The sequence below is a fragment of the Podarcis bocagei genome, assembly GCF_964188305.1.
Source record: "Podarcis bocagei genome assembly, chromosome: 7".
In the NCBI taxonomy this organism is placed as follows: Eukaryota; Metazoa; Chordata; class Lepidosauria; order Squamata; family Lacertidae; genus Podarcis; species Podarcis bocagei.
The window spans coordinates 37,931,053-37,949,228 of record NC_138132.1 but is presented as its reverse complement, the minus strand read 5'-3'; the positions used below and the strand labels follow the sequence as shown (position 1 = coordinate 37,949,228).

At 44.0% G+C, this 18,176-nt stretch overlaps 1 protein-coding gene across 3 annotated transcripts in view; it reads right to left on the bottom strand.

Annotated features, from left to right (window-relative positions):
* The window catches only part of WDR59 (WD repeat domain 59), a 49,153-nt gene extending 36,921 nt beyond the window's left edge, over nt 1–12,232 (bottom strand). For 2 of the 3 annotated variants that reach the window (XM_081203367.1, XM_081203368.1), the window contains exons 1-2: nt 12,154–12,232; nt 2,452–2,501 (exon numbers count right to left, since the gene is read on the bottom strand). In XM_081203367.1, the coding sequence (XP_081059493.1) occupies nt 2,452–2,501; nt 12,154–12,207 (104 nt within the window). In that variant the 5' untranslated portion in view covers nt 12,208–12,232. Of the gene's footprint in view, nt 1–2,451; nt 2,502–12,153 lie in introns of those variants that run through there. The other variant, XM_081203369.1, reaches the window with a different exon arrangement.
* Nucleotides 12,233–18,176: the final 5,944 nt, after the last annotated feature.

The window sequence follows — 18,176 nt, the reverse complement described above, 5'->3', positions numbered from 1 at the left end:
AACAAAGTCCTACACGGTGTGTGACATTGCGCCAGTGAGAGACTGACAGGGAGGGCAGCTAGATCCACCACCAAGGAATGCCTCCCAAGAGGCTTAAAAATATCACAGAATATGATACGGAGACAACTATGTCCAACATTCCTTTCTCAGTCAGGATGTCGGCCTGGTTTCTGCAAAGAACGGAAGGGAGTGTAAACATGTGTCTGGTGTGTATCACTTCAGACTACAGGTGGAGCTGACATGACTGAATGCTCTTTCCATGCAAACGAGTAAGTCAAGGCAAATGATCCCAACCAATTCTATGCATGGGGCTTTTGGAGAAACAAAAAACCCTGTATGGAAGAAGCAGCCTTCCAGTTAGATGAACTCATACCAGTCATCCTGAAACAGATTTACTGCCTCGTCTGTGGATTGCAAGAACTAGGTCACAATTTAGATGCTTGCCTGGCTTGAGAGGCTGAAATCAATCACAGATTTTTGACCACAAGATGATTCTATCATGCCAGCCTTTACCTAATAAAAAATTAATTTGAACGCGCTGTCACGTGGCAAAAGCTGGCATTCACCACCTATGGTATATTCAGTGAAAATAAGCTTGTGTCCAGATGATAAGCACTGCATTCTATCAGGGGCAGGCACATTTGAATAGAATATTTACCACAAAGATAATGTTGTCACATCAAAATATAAAATGAGAGTTACGAAATATCACTCTGGGAAGGGAAGAAGGAACAGGCATGAACCCCCATGCAAAGTAAATGTCCAGAGACTTAGAAACAACCTGGGGAACGGCTGGGTGCAAAGCTGCACCAACTTTGTTCAGATACTCTGCCAGTACACTCTCAGTTCTTTTTTTCTTTTTTCCTTACTGTTTTTATTGAAAGATTTTCATGGATAGCAAAGGTACATATAGTGACTACGTTTTCAGTTCATGGAGTCCTATCTACATTTGGTGTGAGATAATGCTATCATAGGCATTGTGAGGATTGGGGGGGGGGAGAAAGAGGTGGGGAGAGAGAGAGGTGGGAGAAAGAAGGGGGTAATGCTTTTTTCTTCTTTTGCATAGTGTATGTGCATGGTTTTTGTGTCACTGTCATGTGGATAGGTTCTGCATCTATTTATTAATTTTTGTTGGTAGTGGGAGAGATTGGGGAGCCCAGGGCATGGCTGGTTGCATTCAATTGATTGAAGTGAGGGGTGTGTGGGTGTGGGTGTGTGTAAGGGGATTCTATGCTGTTGGAGGATTTATGTTGGTATCTTGTTGAGCTGTGTATGAAATAAAGGGCAGCCACACTAGAGTGAAGGAATCCTTTTGTTTGTCCCCATGCTAATTTCAATTTTTTTGATGCCCTGACCTGGCATGGAGGGGGCAGGAGGGACAGGGTTGGTGCAAGTGCAATCAATCCACATCTACATGTAGAGAACTGATGTCTGCGTAGGGCATTAGGGAAAGAAACAGCATACAAGGATGAAAAGAAGCATGAAGGTTAGACTTTGGCAAACACACAAGCAGGAGGACATCAGATAATCAAATCAGCAGAAGTTGAAGGTCACTGAACAGAGCTGAATACATGCAAGATGGGATTAGGGATAAGACTGAACAAGGCTTCAAAATCAGCAACATGGAAAAGAAGCAGTGTGGGGAGAGGCAAAGTGTAAGACTCAGAAGTCAAGGCCTCATGATTTTGGATCTGAGCAGTGACATGTGCCTCAATATGTTTTTTTAAGACTTTGCCAAAATGAATTGCATCTCATTAAAAAAAATCTGCTGAGAGGGAAAATATGGCATAGACTCAGCATGAACAAAGTCTTTCTTCATACAACATATAATTGACATATGGAATTCAATGCTACAAGGTGTAGAAAACGTTAGTAACAGACTGATTTTTTAAAAGTTTACAACCGCCTCCCCCACCTCGAAGTTTCAGACTACAGCTCTCATAGTCCCAAGCTATCATGGGAGTATTGATGCTGGGGCTGATGGGAACTGTAGCCCAAATCCTTTGGAAGGGGCTAGACTGGGAAAGGCTGGTATGTACAAATTCAAGGAGGTTAGGTCTTATCAAAGGCTATTAGGCCACAACAACTAAATGGAGCTTCCACCTTGAGAGACAGTGCGCTTCTAAATAGGACATCCTGACAGCAATCAGTGGGGTGGGGTGGGGGTTGCCTTCATGCTTTGTTTCCCAAAAGAGGCTTTTGAATGGCCAGTCATGAAAACAGGACATTAGACTGAACAGATCCTAGAGTCAGATCCAGGAGGGGTCTTTTATGCTTTTGGCACCTGAACTTATGCTCTCAATCTCTTCTCTTCTGCCCCACTGAGAATGTGAAGCACTAGGAAGAGGAAGAACATCAACCCAAGAAGATGTGTCCATCTTCCCTCCACGTCCACCTTCAAGCAGCTGCCAGGGCTAACTGGAATTCTATCCCAAAGGTGTTGGCACTCACCCAGAAAGCACTGCATGCTGCCCAAGACAGTCCACGGACATTGCAGTTGCCTGCAAAATAGGAGAGAGAAAGAAATAAGGTCCCTCACATTAGCTTAGCTTGTCGATACATTCATTGCTTAGGAAAAAGAAGAAAATGTTAAGTTGGAAAATTTGGTGGTGGGGAAAAGAGATCACTAGAGTCAACCTGATAGGGATGAAATAAACCTGATTAAACACACAATTAGGAAGGAGAGCTACACACACTTACTAGAGAGTAAGTCCCACTGACAACAACAGGATTTACCTTCACGTGGGCATGAGTAGGGTTGCACTCTAAGGAAAGAAATTCAATTTAGAGCAGATGGGGAGGCAAGTGAGCTCTTGCCTGCAAATGCACAAATCACATGTTCCAAAGATACTGAGATTTAAATATATATACTCAATATGCTTAAATCCAAGCATACCCAATTTAAAGGGCTGCAGCCCCTCTTCACGCCAAGGGGGGTTTTTTGTCCCTGTTTTGCAAGCTCCACATAAGAAATGGAAGCAAAGAAAAGGGAAGGGCAGTAAAATGGTACTAGTTGTTACTATTAAAAAAATAGTTATCATGAAAAACTAAAAAGGATTACGACATTTTGGTTGAAAACAACCTTTTTCAGGAGCACTGGGGAAAAACAAGCACATTTGCAAACCAAAATACACACACAAGCACAATGGAAAAGCCTGTGATAAGAACCTGTAGTAGACAAGACATATCATAAAACCTAAAATCGCTAAAGGCTTTGGTATGCAGCCTGGGAATGCTATTTGATTTGCCGTTATCCCTTGAAACTCAAACAACCTGAGTGGCAGGAATGACCTTCTAAAACTGAGCATAATACACTGTGTCCACCCCCTTCCCCAGGAGATAGCCTTGCCAGTTATCCAGTTATTCAAGGCAGGATTGCTGCAATGTGCTCCCCTTGAAGACTGTTCAGCAACTACAGCTAATCCAAAATACCTGCCCTGCTCTTCAAAAAGTGATTTGGGGGGTGTCAATCATTTGGTCAACACTTTAGCTTAAAGCTAGAGCTCTGCTGTGCTACCTTGTCTTCAAACCAGTAACCCAACTTCTATTTGGGCGCTGTAGTGAAATTTAGCATAAGGCTTTTAATCCAACAAGAAAATCAATACTGGAGTCCAAGTTCTGAGTCCACCAGTAAGACCTAGGATAGTAGCTCTGTGGTAAAGCATGCAGTAGGTCCCAGGTTCAGTCCCTGGTGTGTCCAGGCAGTGCTGCATAAAGACCCATCTCAGATTGGAGAACCACTGTCAGTCAATGTAGACAATACTAAGCTAAATGCATCAGTGGCATAACTCGGTATCTACCTAACAAGCATCACATCCTGCACCCCAGCTGCTTTGCTGCAAATTGGCAGTGAATCAAGGCAGGTAAAGAGCAGCTACTACAGTCTTTTGGTAGTACTCTTCCCAGAAAGGCATAGACAAATGGAATAAGCCTGCAATGCAAACTCAGTAAACTTGTTTTAATAAAAGCACTTGATCTGCAAGCATATTGCACTGCTCGATAGCAATCTACCTTGAAATGAAAGAGACTACCTTGAAATAGACTACCTTGAAATGAAAGAGAAACACCATGAAAGGCAGCCAGTGATTAGAAGCAGATGAAATGCTTGCCTTTCCAGCCTCTCTTTGCTGTGCTTCTACACTGTCAATGTGACAGACTAGGTCAGTAGGTAAACACAACAGCTGTTGGGAGGAATGGAGAGAAAGATGAGCTCAGTTCTGGAAGGAGAAATTCCAGCATCAGAAAATGCCTAAAGGGCTTGGTCTTCTGGGAAAGATTTCTTCATGACCTCTGAAAGTCTGCCCAGAGCCAAACAACAGCAGAATCTCCTTCAAGTGGGTCCTTGGGGCATCCATAATTGCTCCCATTATAGAAATACCTGCTAGCAGGCTTGCACTGAAGCAGCTGCAAAGCTTGCAAGGAATCTGGAGCCACTACAGGACTCCAGCAACTCGGTAACAATTTTTCTCAAAAGATTCATATTTTTTTTTAATAATATTTTTTTATTTGCTTTTTTCCAAGGTCAGAATACATCGTCAATGATACAGCAAAAGCGATTTTACAGAAAGAAAAAAAAGAAGTTAAATACAAGAAAATTCACTTTTCCAAATCTTTTTTCATAATCAACTGGACTTCCCCACATCTTCCATCCCCTGTTTTCTTTGCAATAAAAAATGAACAGCAAATTGATACCTTGTTTCATGTGTTTTTGTAATTTCATCTAATTATATACTCTATAAATTAAGCTTTTCACAGTCATAACTTAATTTCCATCATTTTCAGATCTCAATACTGAAGCATGTTTTTCCAAAACTTAGCAAATTTCTCAACATTCATATAACTTATAATGTTTTTGTAGATAGTCCTTAAATTTTTTCCAATCCTCTTCCACTGCCTCTTCTCCCAGGTCTCGGATTCTGCCAGTCATTTCGGCTAGTTCCATGTAGTTCATCAGTTGCGTATGCCACTCTTCCAGCGTGGGTAGCTCCTGTGCCTTCCAATGTTTGGCTATAAGGATTCTTGCTGCTGTAGTTGCGTATAAAAAGAAAGTTCTATCCTTCTTTGACACTCTCTGGCCTACAATGCCCAGGAGGAAGGCCTCTGGTTTCTTATGGAAGGTATACTTAAATACCTTTTTCAACTCGTTATAAATCATTTCCCAAAAGGCCTTCACCCTCGGACATGTCCACCAGAGGTGAAAGAATGTTCCTTCAGCCTCCTTACATTTCCAACATTTATTATCAGACAAATGATATATCTTTGCAAGTTTGACTGGGGTCATGTACCACCTGTACATCATTTTCATAATGTTTTCTTTTAAGGCAGTACATGCCGTAAATTTCATACCGGTGGTCCATAACCTTTCCCAGTCTTCAAACATAATGTTGTGCCCAATGTCTTGTGCCCATTTTATCATGGCTGATTTAACTGTCTCATCTTGAGTGTTCCATTTAAGCAGCAAGTTATACATCCTTGAAAGCACTTTCGTCTTAGGTTCAAGTAGTTCTGACTCTAATTTTGATTTTTCCACCTGGAAACCAATTTTTTTATCTTTTTTAAAAATCTCTAAGATTTGGGCATAGTGGAACCAGTCTCGCACCTTTCCTTTCAATTTTTCGAAACTCTGCAACCTCCAAGTATCACCAACTCTTTCTATTATCTCACAGTATTTTACCCAGCCACTCTCCATGTTAACTAGTTTTCTGGTCTTAGCCTCCATCGGTGATAACCACCTCGGGGTCTTATTTTCAAGTAAGTCCTTATATTTGGTCCAGACAATGAATAAAGCTTTCCTGACAATATGGTTTTTGAACAGTTTGTGAAACTTTACCTTGTCGTACCACAGATATGCATGCCACCCAAAAGCATTGCTAAACCCTTCCAGATCTAGGACATCAGTGTTTTCTAGCAAAAACCAATCCTTCATCCAGCAGAAGGATGCAGCTTCATAATACAACCTTAAGTCCGGCAGGGCAAATCCCCCTCTTTCCTTTGCATCTGTTAGTATTTTAAATTTTATTCGGGGCTTTTTGCCCTGCCAGACAAACTTCGTAATATCCCTCTGCCACTTTCCAAAACACTCCACTCTGTCCACGATCTGGAGGGTTTGGAACAGAAACAACATTCTTGGCAATACATTCATCTTAACTGCAGCAATTCTTCCCAACAAGGAAAGTTTCAATCTTGACCAAGTTTCTAAGTCCTTTTTAATTTCAGACCAACATTTTTCATAATTATCTTTGAACAAATTCAAATTTTTCCCAGTCAAATTAACCCCCAGGTATTTCACTTTTGTAACCACATTTAATTCTGTTTCCTTCTGGAACCCATCTATTTCTGAAGGTATCAAGTTTTTTACCAAGACCTTAGTTTTTTGTTTGTTCAACTTGAATCCCGCCACCCGACCAAACTCCGAAATTAGTTCTAAAGCTCTTTTTGTGCTAGGTTCTGGCTCCTGTAGTGTCAAGACCAAATCATCTGCGAAAGCCTTCAGTTTATATTGTTTTCCTCCGACCTGTATTCCTTCCACCTGCTGGTCCTTCCTAATCAAGTTCAGCAACACCTCCAGGACAGAAATAAATAACAAGGGTGATAAGGGGCACCCCTGTCGTGTCCCTTTTTCAATTTTGAACTCCTCTGTCACCACATTGTTTATTATCAATTTAGCTTTCTGTTCTGAATAGATTGCTTCAATACCATTTTGGAACGCCCTTCCCACTCCCATCCCTTCCAGGTTTTTCTTCATAAATTTCCAAGATATGTTGTCAAAGGCCTTCTCAGCGTCTATAAAAATCAAAACTGCTTTCGTGCTCAAATTTGTCTGAAGTAACTCCAAAACATCAATAATATTCCTGGTGTTGTCAGACAAATGCCTACCAGGGAGAAAGCCTGCTTGGTCCTTATGAATTACTTCGTTTAAAACTTTTTTCAGTCTATTTGCCAAAATATCAGCAAAAATTTTGTAATCCACGTTTAGGAGTGAGATGGGACGGTAGTTCTTAAGTTGAGTCTTTTCAGATTCCAATTTTGGTATCAAAGTGATGAATGCCTCTTTCCACGATTCTGGTGCCCCCTTCCCTTCCATAATTTGGTTACATACCTCCATTAGTGGCTGGGTCAAGTATTCCTTCAGTGTCTTATAATATTTGGAGGTGAGTCCATCTGGGCCTGGGGATTTGCCTAATTGCATATTCTGAATGGCACTTTCGATTTCCTGTTGTGTTATTTTGTAATTCAGAGCTGTTTGTTTGTCTTGTGTTAGTTTTTGCAGGCCATGGCTTTTTAAAAATTGGTTTATCTCGGTCTCTACTTGGGGTCCTTGAGTAAACAATTTTTTAAAGTATCTCTGGAAACACTTTCTAATTTCTTCTGGTTTCTGAATACATTCTCCTTCAACCTCCAGATTGGTAACAAAGTTCAATTTTTGTCTCTTTTTCAGCTGCCATGCCAGCAGCTTCCCACATTTATTTGCCGATTCAAATGATCTTTGTTTCATCTGTTTAATTTTCCATTCAACTTCTTGATTTATCAATTTCGCATATTTCTCAAAAGATTCACACATCTCTGTTCCTAGAGCCCAGCTAGGCTCCATGATCTAAGTTTTTGGAAAGCAGAGATCCAATTGCTGTTATCCCTCTGATTCCTGCAAGGTCTTTCCTGATTGAGATTGTTATCTCTTTTGAATGTTTATGTACCCCACCTTTTGACTGAAGGGTCCTCAGGGTATTTGTTTCTCAATAGCATAAATGTGTATGCATTTACTCCTAGAGTCTTGGAAGACTAGGATTCAACAAGCAAGGATCCCACATTCTGGTCTATACTATCAGATGTCATCATGATGCAATTAAAAAGGCTTCATTGCATACTTTGCTGCAATCAAATATTGACAAATAATAGTCAACTGACCACCATCCTAATCCTAGTAAAAATAATTATTAGTACACCATCTGCACACATATTTCCATGAAGTTTAACTACTTCCATACCCCCTCCAGTTTATGTGCAGAAAAGCATTGTGACTTATGTATTGGGGATGCTGCACTTGAAAAGCCTTTCAGGAGAGTTTGCCTGCCTTATTCCATAACATACTGCACAGATACCCCTCAGTAGATATATCCATTATTCTATGTAATGAATTTGTTCCCACAACAGTAATATTCTGGAAGGAGCAGCTTCCACAAAGGGAGCATTCACACGTTTTCTAGGATGTGGAGAGATATTTTATTTTATTTTATTTATACTTGCCTCTTCTCATGCTCCTAGTTGCATACTTAAGCCTCATTTCAAGTAGAACAAGATGACAGGAGAAGTTCCCATACCCTGAACCATTCTGCAAAGAGCACACATCCTGCATGGGTCCCATCTAAGCCTGGACAGGTTAAACAGAGTTGTCCAAAATTCTTGTCAAGTACTGTCTGCTGCAGTCAGATACAATAGTGCTGAAGTGCTAAATGATGAAACGGCATGTTTAGTCTGTGCTTCTTCCAACACTAAATGTAACCTTTTAAAGTATGTAAAAAAAGGCCCTGTTGGAACAGACCAAAGGCCCATCTAGTTTAGCATCCTGTTCTCACAGAGGTCAATCAGATAGCCCATAAGCAAAACCCAATAGCAACAGCACTGCTTCCACTTGGGTCCCAGTAAATGGTATAGAAAGATAAACTGACTCCAACAGCAGTCAGAATGGAACATGAGATATGACACAGCTGCCAAGAAGGTTGCATGCTAGATGTCGACGAAGATTCTGTTTCCACCAGTCAGCTTTGAAAGTAGGCACTGGTTAAGTGCAGCATGCCTTCAATCTCTTTATAAGAAACACAAGTACACTTATTTCACATTACTTTAGAAGTGGAACTCCCCAACAGTTGTATAGAATAAATTAGCACGAACAAGCTATATTCATAGAAACTGCCTACGGCATACCCCAATGCAATATTCAGGAAGCATTAACTGCAAATGTTAAATTTCCTCAAACTATTTTTAAACCAATCAGTACGACAGATCGCTGTATCTTTGTGTAAATTCAGTTCTCACATGACAAGCTTTCGATTTTTTGAAACTGAACAGCAGACCACAATCAGTTCACCATCTACAAGATGGAAACGACGGCAACTTACTGTACAAGGATGCTGTACAAGTTGAGCACATTACAAACAGAATTTTCAGGTGGTACAGAGATAACACACTGGTAAAGGGTCTCATTTTAGCTGCAAAACTATTATTGCAGCTCTATAATAACAGCTTCAGAAATGAATTAATAAAAACTACCACTATTGGAAAAAGGAAGCTTCTTTACCCTCCACCCAAAATAGACACCCATCCATCTAGCTATAAGCAGAAGCCCAGTATCCTGTTGGGAGATGGGGGAGCTATTCCCCCTTGGCAACAACACCAATAAGAGGAGTAGACAAGGGCACATTATTCACCACTGAATAAACTTTCAACAGTTACTGTCCCTGGCTTAAGAGGTCTCGGGGCTGGAAGTAAGTGATACTATCTGCCCAAAGAAGTAGCATCCTGAGTGGCACCACAGGAACATCTGATAGACTCCATACAGCAAGGATGGAGAGCCTGTGGCTCTCCAGATGTTGTTGGACTACAACAAGAAACAACACTACATGAAGGCAGATGTTAACCCCGCTATGTGGAAATTCCTTGTAGACCACCACAGTGCCTGGAGTCAGGTCACATATCCACAGCAGTGACCAGAAGAGAAATGACCACTGGGAGGAGCAGAGAGAAGAAACACCATGGTGCATTTGTAACAGTGAAACTGGATACCTTCATCTGCCCCAGCTGCAATAAAGCATGTATCTCCTGTATTGGCCTCTACAGCCACAGGAAATAACTATGCAACAGTTTGACTTCACCCCCAATGGCACACTCTTCCATTGTCTCTTGTCTTGAGACAGATGCCAACAACAACAAGAAGAAATGAGATTCTGACTAAGCATCAGGAAGAGCTCTCTGACAGCAAGAGCTGTTTGATGGTGGAACAGTCTCGCTTGGAAAGTGGTGGACTCTCCTTCACTGGAGGTTTTTAAGAGGAGGTTGGATGGCCATCTGCCATGGATGCTTTAGCTGAGATTCCTGCATAACAGGGGTTGGACTAAACGATCCTCAGGGTCCCTTCCAACCTTACAATTCTATGATTCTATGAACTAACATCATCAGCCATGACCACAGGACATGCTGGGTGGGACCAGTAGGAATCCAAGTCCAACATCTAGAGAGCCACATGCTCCCTATCCCTGACTTAAGAGGACTCTGAAAAACACCTGTCCTTTCCCCCGCCACTTTTCAAAGAAACACAGAGTCAAGAATCACATGCTGTCAATGGCCGGAACCACTGGAAGCACCTACTGTTCCAGAGGCTGGGAGAGGGAGGCTTGTTTCTCTTTCCTGAGGAATTTTATTTGGTAACAATGCAGGAAATATCTCCCCCAGTGCCTGCACATGATGATCAGCATGCTTTGCAGGGAATGGTTTCACAGACCAGCCTGAGACTTGGGCCAGGCCTAATTAATCCCAGAGACTGCAGGTTGGCTATCGTGAGGATGCTTGCCTAGATGAACCATTTGCATGATACACCGGGGTGTTTCTTGTGGGGAGAAGGAGACAGGTGGGTCCTGTAGCACTAACAAAATTATTTACTATGGCGTAAGTTTCCTGAAAAGTGGGCTTAAGTCCACAAAAGCTTATGCTGCAATACAATGATTTTTTTGGTGGACCACCTGAAAATTGCTGAGGTTTTTGGTCAGAGCGCTTAATAATCTTTTTTGCTGCTGTTCTACAAATCGAAATATATAATGTTTTAATAACCACAATTGAGCCTTTCTAGGGAGATGAGTGAATAAAAATAAAAACACTTTTTCTTCAATACCAGCACCATCATGAAAATCAGCACCTTATTTGTTGCATAATTATGAAGTTAGTTCTTTCACTTGTTCTACCTCCACTGTTCAATGTCAGGTGCTGGGAATCCCAAGTGAGAAGAGTTGCTGTTGCACTCAGGTCCTGCTTTCAGGCTTCCCTTTGAGGCATCACATTGACCACTAGGAGAACAAGATGCTAGACTAGTTTGGCCTTTGACCTGATGTTATTATGAAAACCATGGGCCCTGAACGCCCCTTAAGCTGGCAAATACTTTCAGAAAAATTAGACCTGGTATCCATCATCAGGAAAAAAAGGTTATTATTAAGCTTATTCATGACCTTGTAGAAAAGCATCTAAAAGCAACACACAGTATAAAAGAACACTAAATACAAACTAAGGTCACACTACCATTTGAAAACCCCTCATATTGCTCTTTTTCTAAACAAGTTGCCCTTTCCATTCTAATGTACAGTGGTACCTCGGGTTACATACGCTTCAGGTTACAGACTCCGCTAACCCAGAAATAGTGCTTCAGGTTAAAAACTTTGCTTCAGGATGAGAACAGAAATCGTTCTCCGGCGGCGCGGCAGCAGCGAGAGGCCCCGTTAGCTAAAGTGGTGCTTCAAGTTAAGAACAGTTTCAGGTTAAGAACAGACCTCCAGAACGAATTAAGTACTTAACGCGAGGTACCACTGTACCTTCAAAAAATGCTTGCTGTAACAATCTTATGTTGAGAGCTTTGCGAGGTCTACCTAAAAAATGGTATATAACTACTGTAAATAAATGGGCCTGTACTGTGACCACAGGACTCTTAGACCTTGACTACAGCAGTCTTAACACAGCCACGCTTGAGAAATTATGTTCTTAAAAACTCCCTACACACACACACGCACATACACTTGGGCTTGCCATCAAGTCTGGTGAAGAGTTCTGCAGAACTCGAATCTTTTGGCAGCGTTTTGGTTGGCCTGACAAAGAAAGGTGTTGCCCAAAACTGGATTTGGAAGTTTTCAGTTAAGGTGAAGCCAGCCCTCTTCAGCAAACCACGAAGGAGGGAGAGGCGCCCCAACTACACCAGAGGACGCCCCCCACCCCGTGTGACGCGTCAAGGGACATGGGTGCACCCCACTCATGGGTGGTAGGTAGGAAGGAACAGAGGGGGAGACAGCTGCTGCTCTCCCCCTCCCAGGGAAGAAACTTGTATGGGAAGGAAGAGACTGCAAAACAAAAGCCCCGCCGGCCATCCCGCTTCGGCGCAAGCCGAGGAGACCCGGTTACCTGCGAGTCCCGAAACTCCACCACAACATTCTCGCTACTCCAGCGCGCCGCCATCTTGGACTGCCCAGGAAGCAGCTGGAGCAAGGGACGCCGCAGGCGGGCGTGACGCAACGCGCGTCGCGCGCGAGGCCTGCCGGGAAATGTAGTCCAGCCTTAAGGAAGCCTGAGGAAGAGCGTATGGCTCGCCTGTAGCGTTTTATACGCTCCGGCGCCCCGCCCCACCTGCACCGTCTCCTCCAATAAAATAAAATAAAATAAAATACAGCCTCCCCTTGCTTTTCGTTTTGGGACTGGGTGGGGTTTAAAAATACGTGGAGCCAATATTCAGTTTCTTAAATTGCAAGGGCTAAGGAAGTCACATCTTGTGGAAGCCAGATGTGCTGAGGTTGGTTGGGAGTGGGGTGTACTTGCAGCATGCTCAGAAGCTCGTTTCCTCATATTTATTAAATTGTTAATTGGTCTCTTAAAGCCACTTTCCTGGTCCAGCTCATCCAAAGCGGCTTGCAACATTTTAATACCCCACAATGGCTGAACAATAAACTGGACAACCAATAAAGAAGCCAATTAAACAGCATGATTTCTAGGCAATAAAACAATATCACACGAGGGAGGGAGGGGTGAGAAGCCCAACACGATTCCCCAGGCTCGTTGGAAGCTGCGTTATGCAGTTTCAGATATTTGGTATTACGTGAACTCGGGGATGTGGAACAGTGGAAGGCTTTAAAAGAGAACTGAACAAATTCATGTGGGATAAGGCTACTAATGGCTACAAGCCACAATGGCTATGCTCTGCCTACACTGCTGAAGCCACTGTGTCTTGAAAACCAGTTGCTGGGGATTGCAGCAGGAGAGAGTGCCCTCAGGTTCAAATCTGGTTGGCATGTCGGGCACTGTGAGAACAGGATGTTGGACAAGATGGGCCACTTGCCTGGTGCGCAGCATGCCTTTCTTATGTTCTTATGTCCCTCCAGCACAGAAAGATGCAGTAAAAGTATGTTCATATTACACTGGAGCAGGCTTATTTTACATTGATTTCTCCTAACAGTTGAAAACAAGCTCTGCTGTCTAGTGCCCCCTGGTACAAATGTTAAGCCCTGGGGGGCATTCAGTTCCCATCCATGATGAAGGGTTCTGAGATGCACCTGCTATCTACAGTAACAAAACTCCAATGGAAGAGCTGTTTTATGTCGCAGCAGTGTCCCCCTCCCCTCGCAAAGAAAACCTGAAATTGGGCTTAATATTAGAGTATTAAGAATAAAAATTGCTCAGAGGAGCTCCACCCTGTAGATGCCTCTGAGACGTTAAGGTAGTAGGCGGCTTTGGAGTGGGCGCAGCTGCTCTATAAGCAAAAGAATTAAGTTTCAAAAGCAGGCAAATGAGACTATTGAGCAGCAAAAGATCTAGGGTTGAGATCCATTGGGCCACCCCCTAAGTACACCCCTGGTTATGGTTCACACTGGAGAAGAGGGATTTAAAGTGTTATGTGCTAATGTTCAATGTTGTTGTCCCCCCAACACTGGCTTACTGCTGCACATGGTCACTGTGTTAAAAACCAGTGAATCTTTACTTTGATCAATGAATTCCACAAGCTGATTATGGGTGTTCCAGACATCCTGTTCATTGAGGATCCATCCTGATTTGTTTGCAAAGGAGGCCAGATGACGTTGGTCATTTACTGAGCAATCAGCCATTTGGGGGGGGGGTGCTAGGCAGTGGCTGTGTACACACCATACATTTAAAGCACATGGCTTCGCTCAAATAATCTTGGGAACTATAGTCTGCCCTCTGCAGAGCTACAATTCTCAGCACCCTGAACAAATAAGTTTCCTCAGAATTCTTTGGAGCAAGTAATGTGCTTTAACTGTGTGCTAAATGGCCAAAATTGCGTCAAGCAAACGTTAGCCTGCACTTTCCAGAGATTTTCCCCATCACTTTCCTTAACTCAAAAAGTCTGGTCTTTTGAGGGAAGCAGGTTTCTTGCACAAAACCTCCCAACCAACTGTAATTGCATTGCCTGAATTTGCCAGTATGTGACGGAATCCCACTAAAAAGAAGTGACAGACTGGGGAGTGCCATATAAAAAGAAAATGAGGTTCTGCATGCAGATGGCAGTTGTGGACAAGGACAATCTATTTCCTCAACTTTCTACAACTAGGTGTATTCCAAAGAGCAACCCTATCATTAGATGTTGGGCTGCAAGGCTATCGGCCTGAATATAAAGATACAGGTTCAAGCTCGCTTCCTTTGCATCAAGTGAGCTTCCCAACCAGCTAGATGAGCTCTCTAGCTTTTCTGCTATATGTGTCAGTGGCTATTTTTAGAGCCCTCTTGTGAGCCTGGAATAAGATCATTGGAAAAACAGACAAAAGGTGGGTTTCCTCTCTGCCATCAGCACTGTTAGGCACAGCTTTAGCAGAATCCCTTTCTTACCTTCTGTACAGAGCGCTTTATGCAACTCACTGTGAATTTGCTGGACAGAATTTGGTCCTTTATGCATTCACACTCTGGCCCTAAAGTTCTGGGGTCTACTAAACAAATCTGGGAGACTGGCCATCATGGTTGACTTGGGCACGACTAGGCAGAAGGTAGATTTGCAGTAGATCAGCAAAGATTCCGACTCTTAACAGCCCCAAAATGACCTCGGGGGGCGTCAGATATGTGGAAAGACACTTAATTCAGTTCTGATACCCTAGTTCCTGGGCACAAATTGTAAGTCAGGGGAAGTGAATATGGTCCTTACATCTTGTTGGATTTCTCTCATTAGCTCTAGCCAGCACAGTCAATGGTCACGAATGATGGGAGTTGTAGTCCAGCAGCATCTGAAGGTCACTTGAGGTTATAGTGAAAAATGATGTAGAATTTGCAAGATGGAAGTCTGCCCAGCCATGTTTTAGCATAATTGTCAGTGTGAAGAGTGCACTTACCTTGCACTTTTATGAGACTCCCCTAAAACACTGGAAAGAATGGCTGTGTCCTTGCTACAGGACTGCGGAGCAATGCTAGATGAAATTTGAGAATATATACAAGGAGCACAATACAAAATGAAGTGCAAAAAATATGGGGGTAGAACAGGATAGGTTATGCATCTGTGGCTTCATCTTAAGAATATAATCTTCTGGGGGGGAGGATGGTGTTGCTATATAAATAATAATTGATTCTGTGTACTTGTGTGTGTATGTTAGTACTAGAAAATAAGAAAGTGTTCAAGAGATGTGAGAGATATGTATGAACTCCATTTTCAAAGGCCAAGAGGGCTGTCTTCTGTCCTTGTTCGCACCCAGTGTTTCACACTACACATGATCAATAGTGCAATCCTATACAAGTCTACACAAAAACTCCCATTAAGAACAAAGGGATTGACTTCCTAGTAAGAGGGTATAGAATTGCAGCCTAAAACTCAGGAGCACCTATAATAGCTGGTCAACTACTTAGCTCTGCTATTTTTCGCTATTCTTATTAAATATCAAATTCCCATCTGCACTAAATATGCATTTCCAAAAACCTGACTGTTTTATATTTGTGCTTATAAAATTCCTATTTATTATTTGATTTTTAAAAAGTCTCCCCACCAAATGTTTGTGTAACACAATGAAGCACACATTTGCTTGAAAGTAAGTCTCACTGCAGTTTCAAATAGAGTACCAAATTATTTTGTAGCCATCTTTGAAAAAGAAACCCAAAGCAGTCCTGGGACCCTTGGTGTGAATCAACCCCCCTCCCCATGGCAGGACCTAGGATGTGGTCAGATGGCACAGAAAACCACCATAGTTCCTGAAGCTAAGCTGGTTTGGGCCTGTTTGGTACCTGGATGGGTGATAACAGGTATGCCTCTTTGGGCTCCTTGATGAAAGAAAGGTGGAAAATAAATGTAGAAAGTATCATAAAATCAAAACCCTCTTAGGGCCACATAAGAGTGTAACTGGGAGCTGTATGATGGAATGCAGTATAGCTTCAAATCAAACAACATCGCTTAATATCTGAGAACCTGCTTCTCTTGTTCCTTATGACTTCAATCATTTTATTTATTTATTTTATAAAAAAATTACATTGCTTGATAGTAAAAAACTTCAAAGTTGTTTACAAAAAGATAAAAGAATCAAGTCAAGAAAAATGTCCCTCCCCCACTATAGGAGTCAGTAACCTCTGGAACATCCGAAATAACTCCGCTGGACAGCTACTAGAAGACGCAATGCAAGCTGCAAAATGAGAATTCTTTGCAGCCCGCACTACCACATGGTAGGCACAAGGTTAGGCACAAGCGAGACTTGTGCCACTTGTGTTCCAGTCTTTATCCAGCCTGTTTCAAAGTCCAGAGCTCCTCAGAATACCAAGGGGCTAGTTGCTCAGACTCCAAAATGCCAGAGAGGATGCTCAAGAACGATTGTGTCAGCCACCTATTTCAGCTTGCTATTCCATTGCAAGACCAGGGTTTCACCAGGACCGCCAGCTTTCTCCACTGGAAAATCCCCCAGAGCATTCAGGAACACATCAGGTTCCACCAGTCTCTGAGTGTGGGATGTCCTAATGGGCCCACCACACTTACAAGGAGGAACTGCTGTTGTCAGTCCAAGCATAACCAGATAATGGGCTGACCATGACAAAGGTGTACATTGCATTTCTCCTATCTTCAGTCCATCCCACGTATTACTAAGGGCAAAGATCATATCAAGGTGAGTCCTGCCTGGTGTGTTAGGCTGTTGACCCTTTGAGAGAGACCCACAGTTGTCATGGGTCTCAAGCTTGTCCAACAGCAGCCTGTGTGGATACTGAAGTTGTAGCATCCTCCAGGAACACCTCAGCCAGCTAGATCAGGGTTGCTGCTGGGTAATAGGGTAACCAGCAGCATCCCTGATCTGTCTTTCTGGCCCAACACCAGGTGCAGACAGTGTAAGCGCATCCCAAGGTCAAGAGGCTTCCTGGTGAAGGAGATGGTGCTCCTATAGACAATAGCAACATCCTCGCCTTGACCCCTTAGTCTAACCTGGTGCAGTACCAAAAACCCAGGTGGGTATATGTAGGTCAGGTTAGGTCCATCCAGCTCACTCACTCAAGTCTCTGTAATGCAAGAGAGAGAGAGGCCGGAACAAGGAATAGAGACGAAACACCTATGCCACACACCCCCATAGTGGTCAGCACCCTGCACCGCACCCAAACAGTGGCTCCCCATACCCAACACCACTGGAACTGGAGCAGCATCTAGACCAGCATCCTATTCTCACACTGGCCAAACAGATGCCTGTGGGAAACCAGTAAGAGGAACGGAGAACGAGAGCATTCTCTTCTCCTATGGTTCCCAGAAACCCCACTTACCTAGGAGCTAGTCCCAGTGGCCTTTGTGCTAATTACTCCCGAGTAAACGTGCGGGGAGGGGGGGGTGGCGGTTGGGCTGCAGTCCGACCTTGCGTACAGTTTACCCAGCAGCAAGCCCCAAGAAAGTAAGTGCGCCCACTAGGACGACGGCTGCCGTGCAGCGCAACCCCGCGCGCGTTTACCGGGGGATCCCGCCCCGCTGCTTTTCACGGGGCCCGACTCCCCCGACAGTTTCACGCGAGGTGGGGAGGGAATCCTGGCGGCCCGCCCCGTCCACGCGCCCACCGCTCGCCCGCCCAGCCCTTGACGCAACCCCGTGGCGGGGGCGGAGAGAAGCTCCGGCGCAGGCGTCCTGCGCGCCTCTATTGTCTCTCCTCCGGCAGCCGTCAGGAGGGCTGGCTAGCCGGACGGACGGAGGAACAGGCGGGAGGGAGCCAGCCAGCGAGGACGCCCCCGCCCCCGACGGAAAGCGGCGCCTGGCCGAGGAGCGACGAGGACGCCGGCAAGGCCGCGCCGAGGCAGCCCTCGGGCGGGCAGGGCGGCGAGGAGAGCCAAGGGAGGGCCTGCGCTCGCTTGCTCTCTCGCTCGCTCCATGGCTGGCCGGGGCGCGCCTTGACGGAGCCCGTCGCAGGCGGGGCTGCTGTTCCTCCTGCGAGAGGCCGGTCTCGCCTTCCCCGCGCTTCGCCTGGATGCGGAGCGCCAGCGCCAGAGGA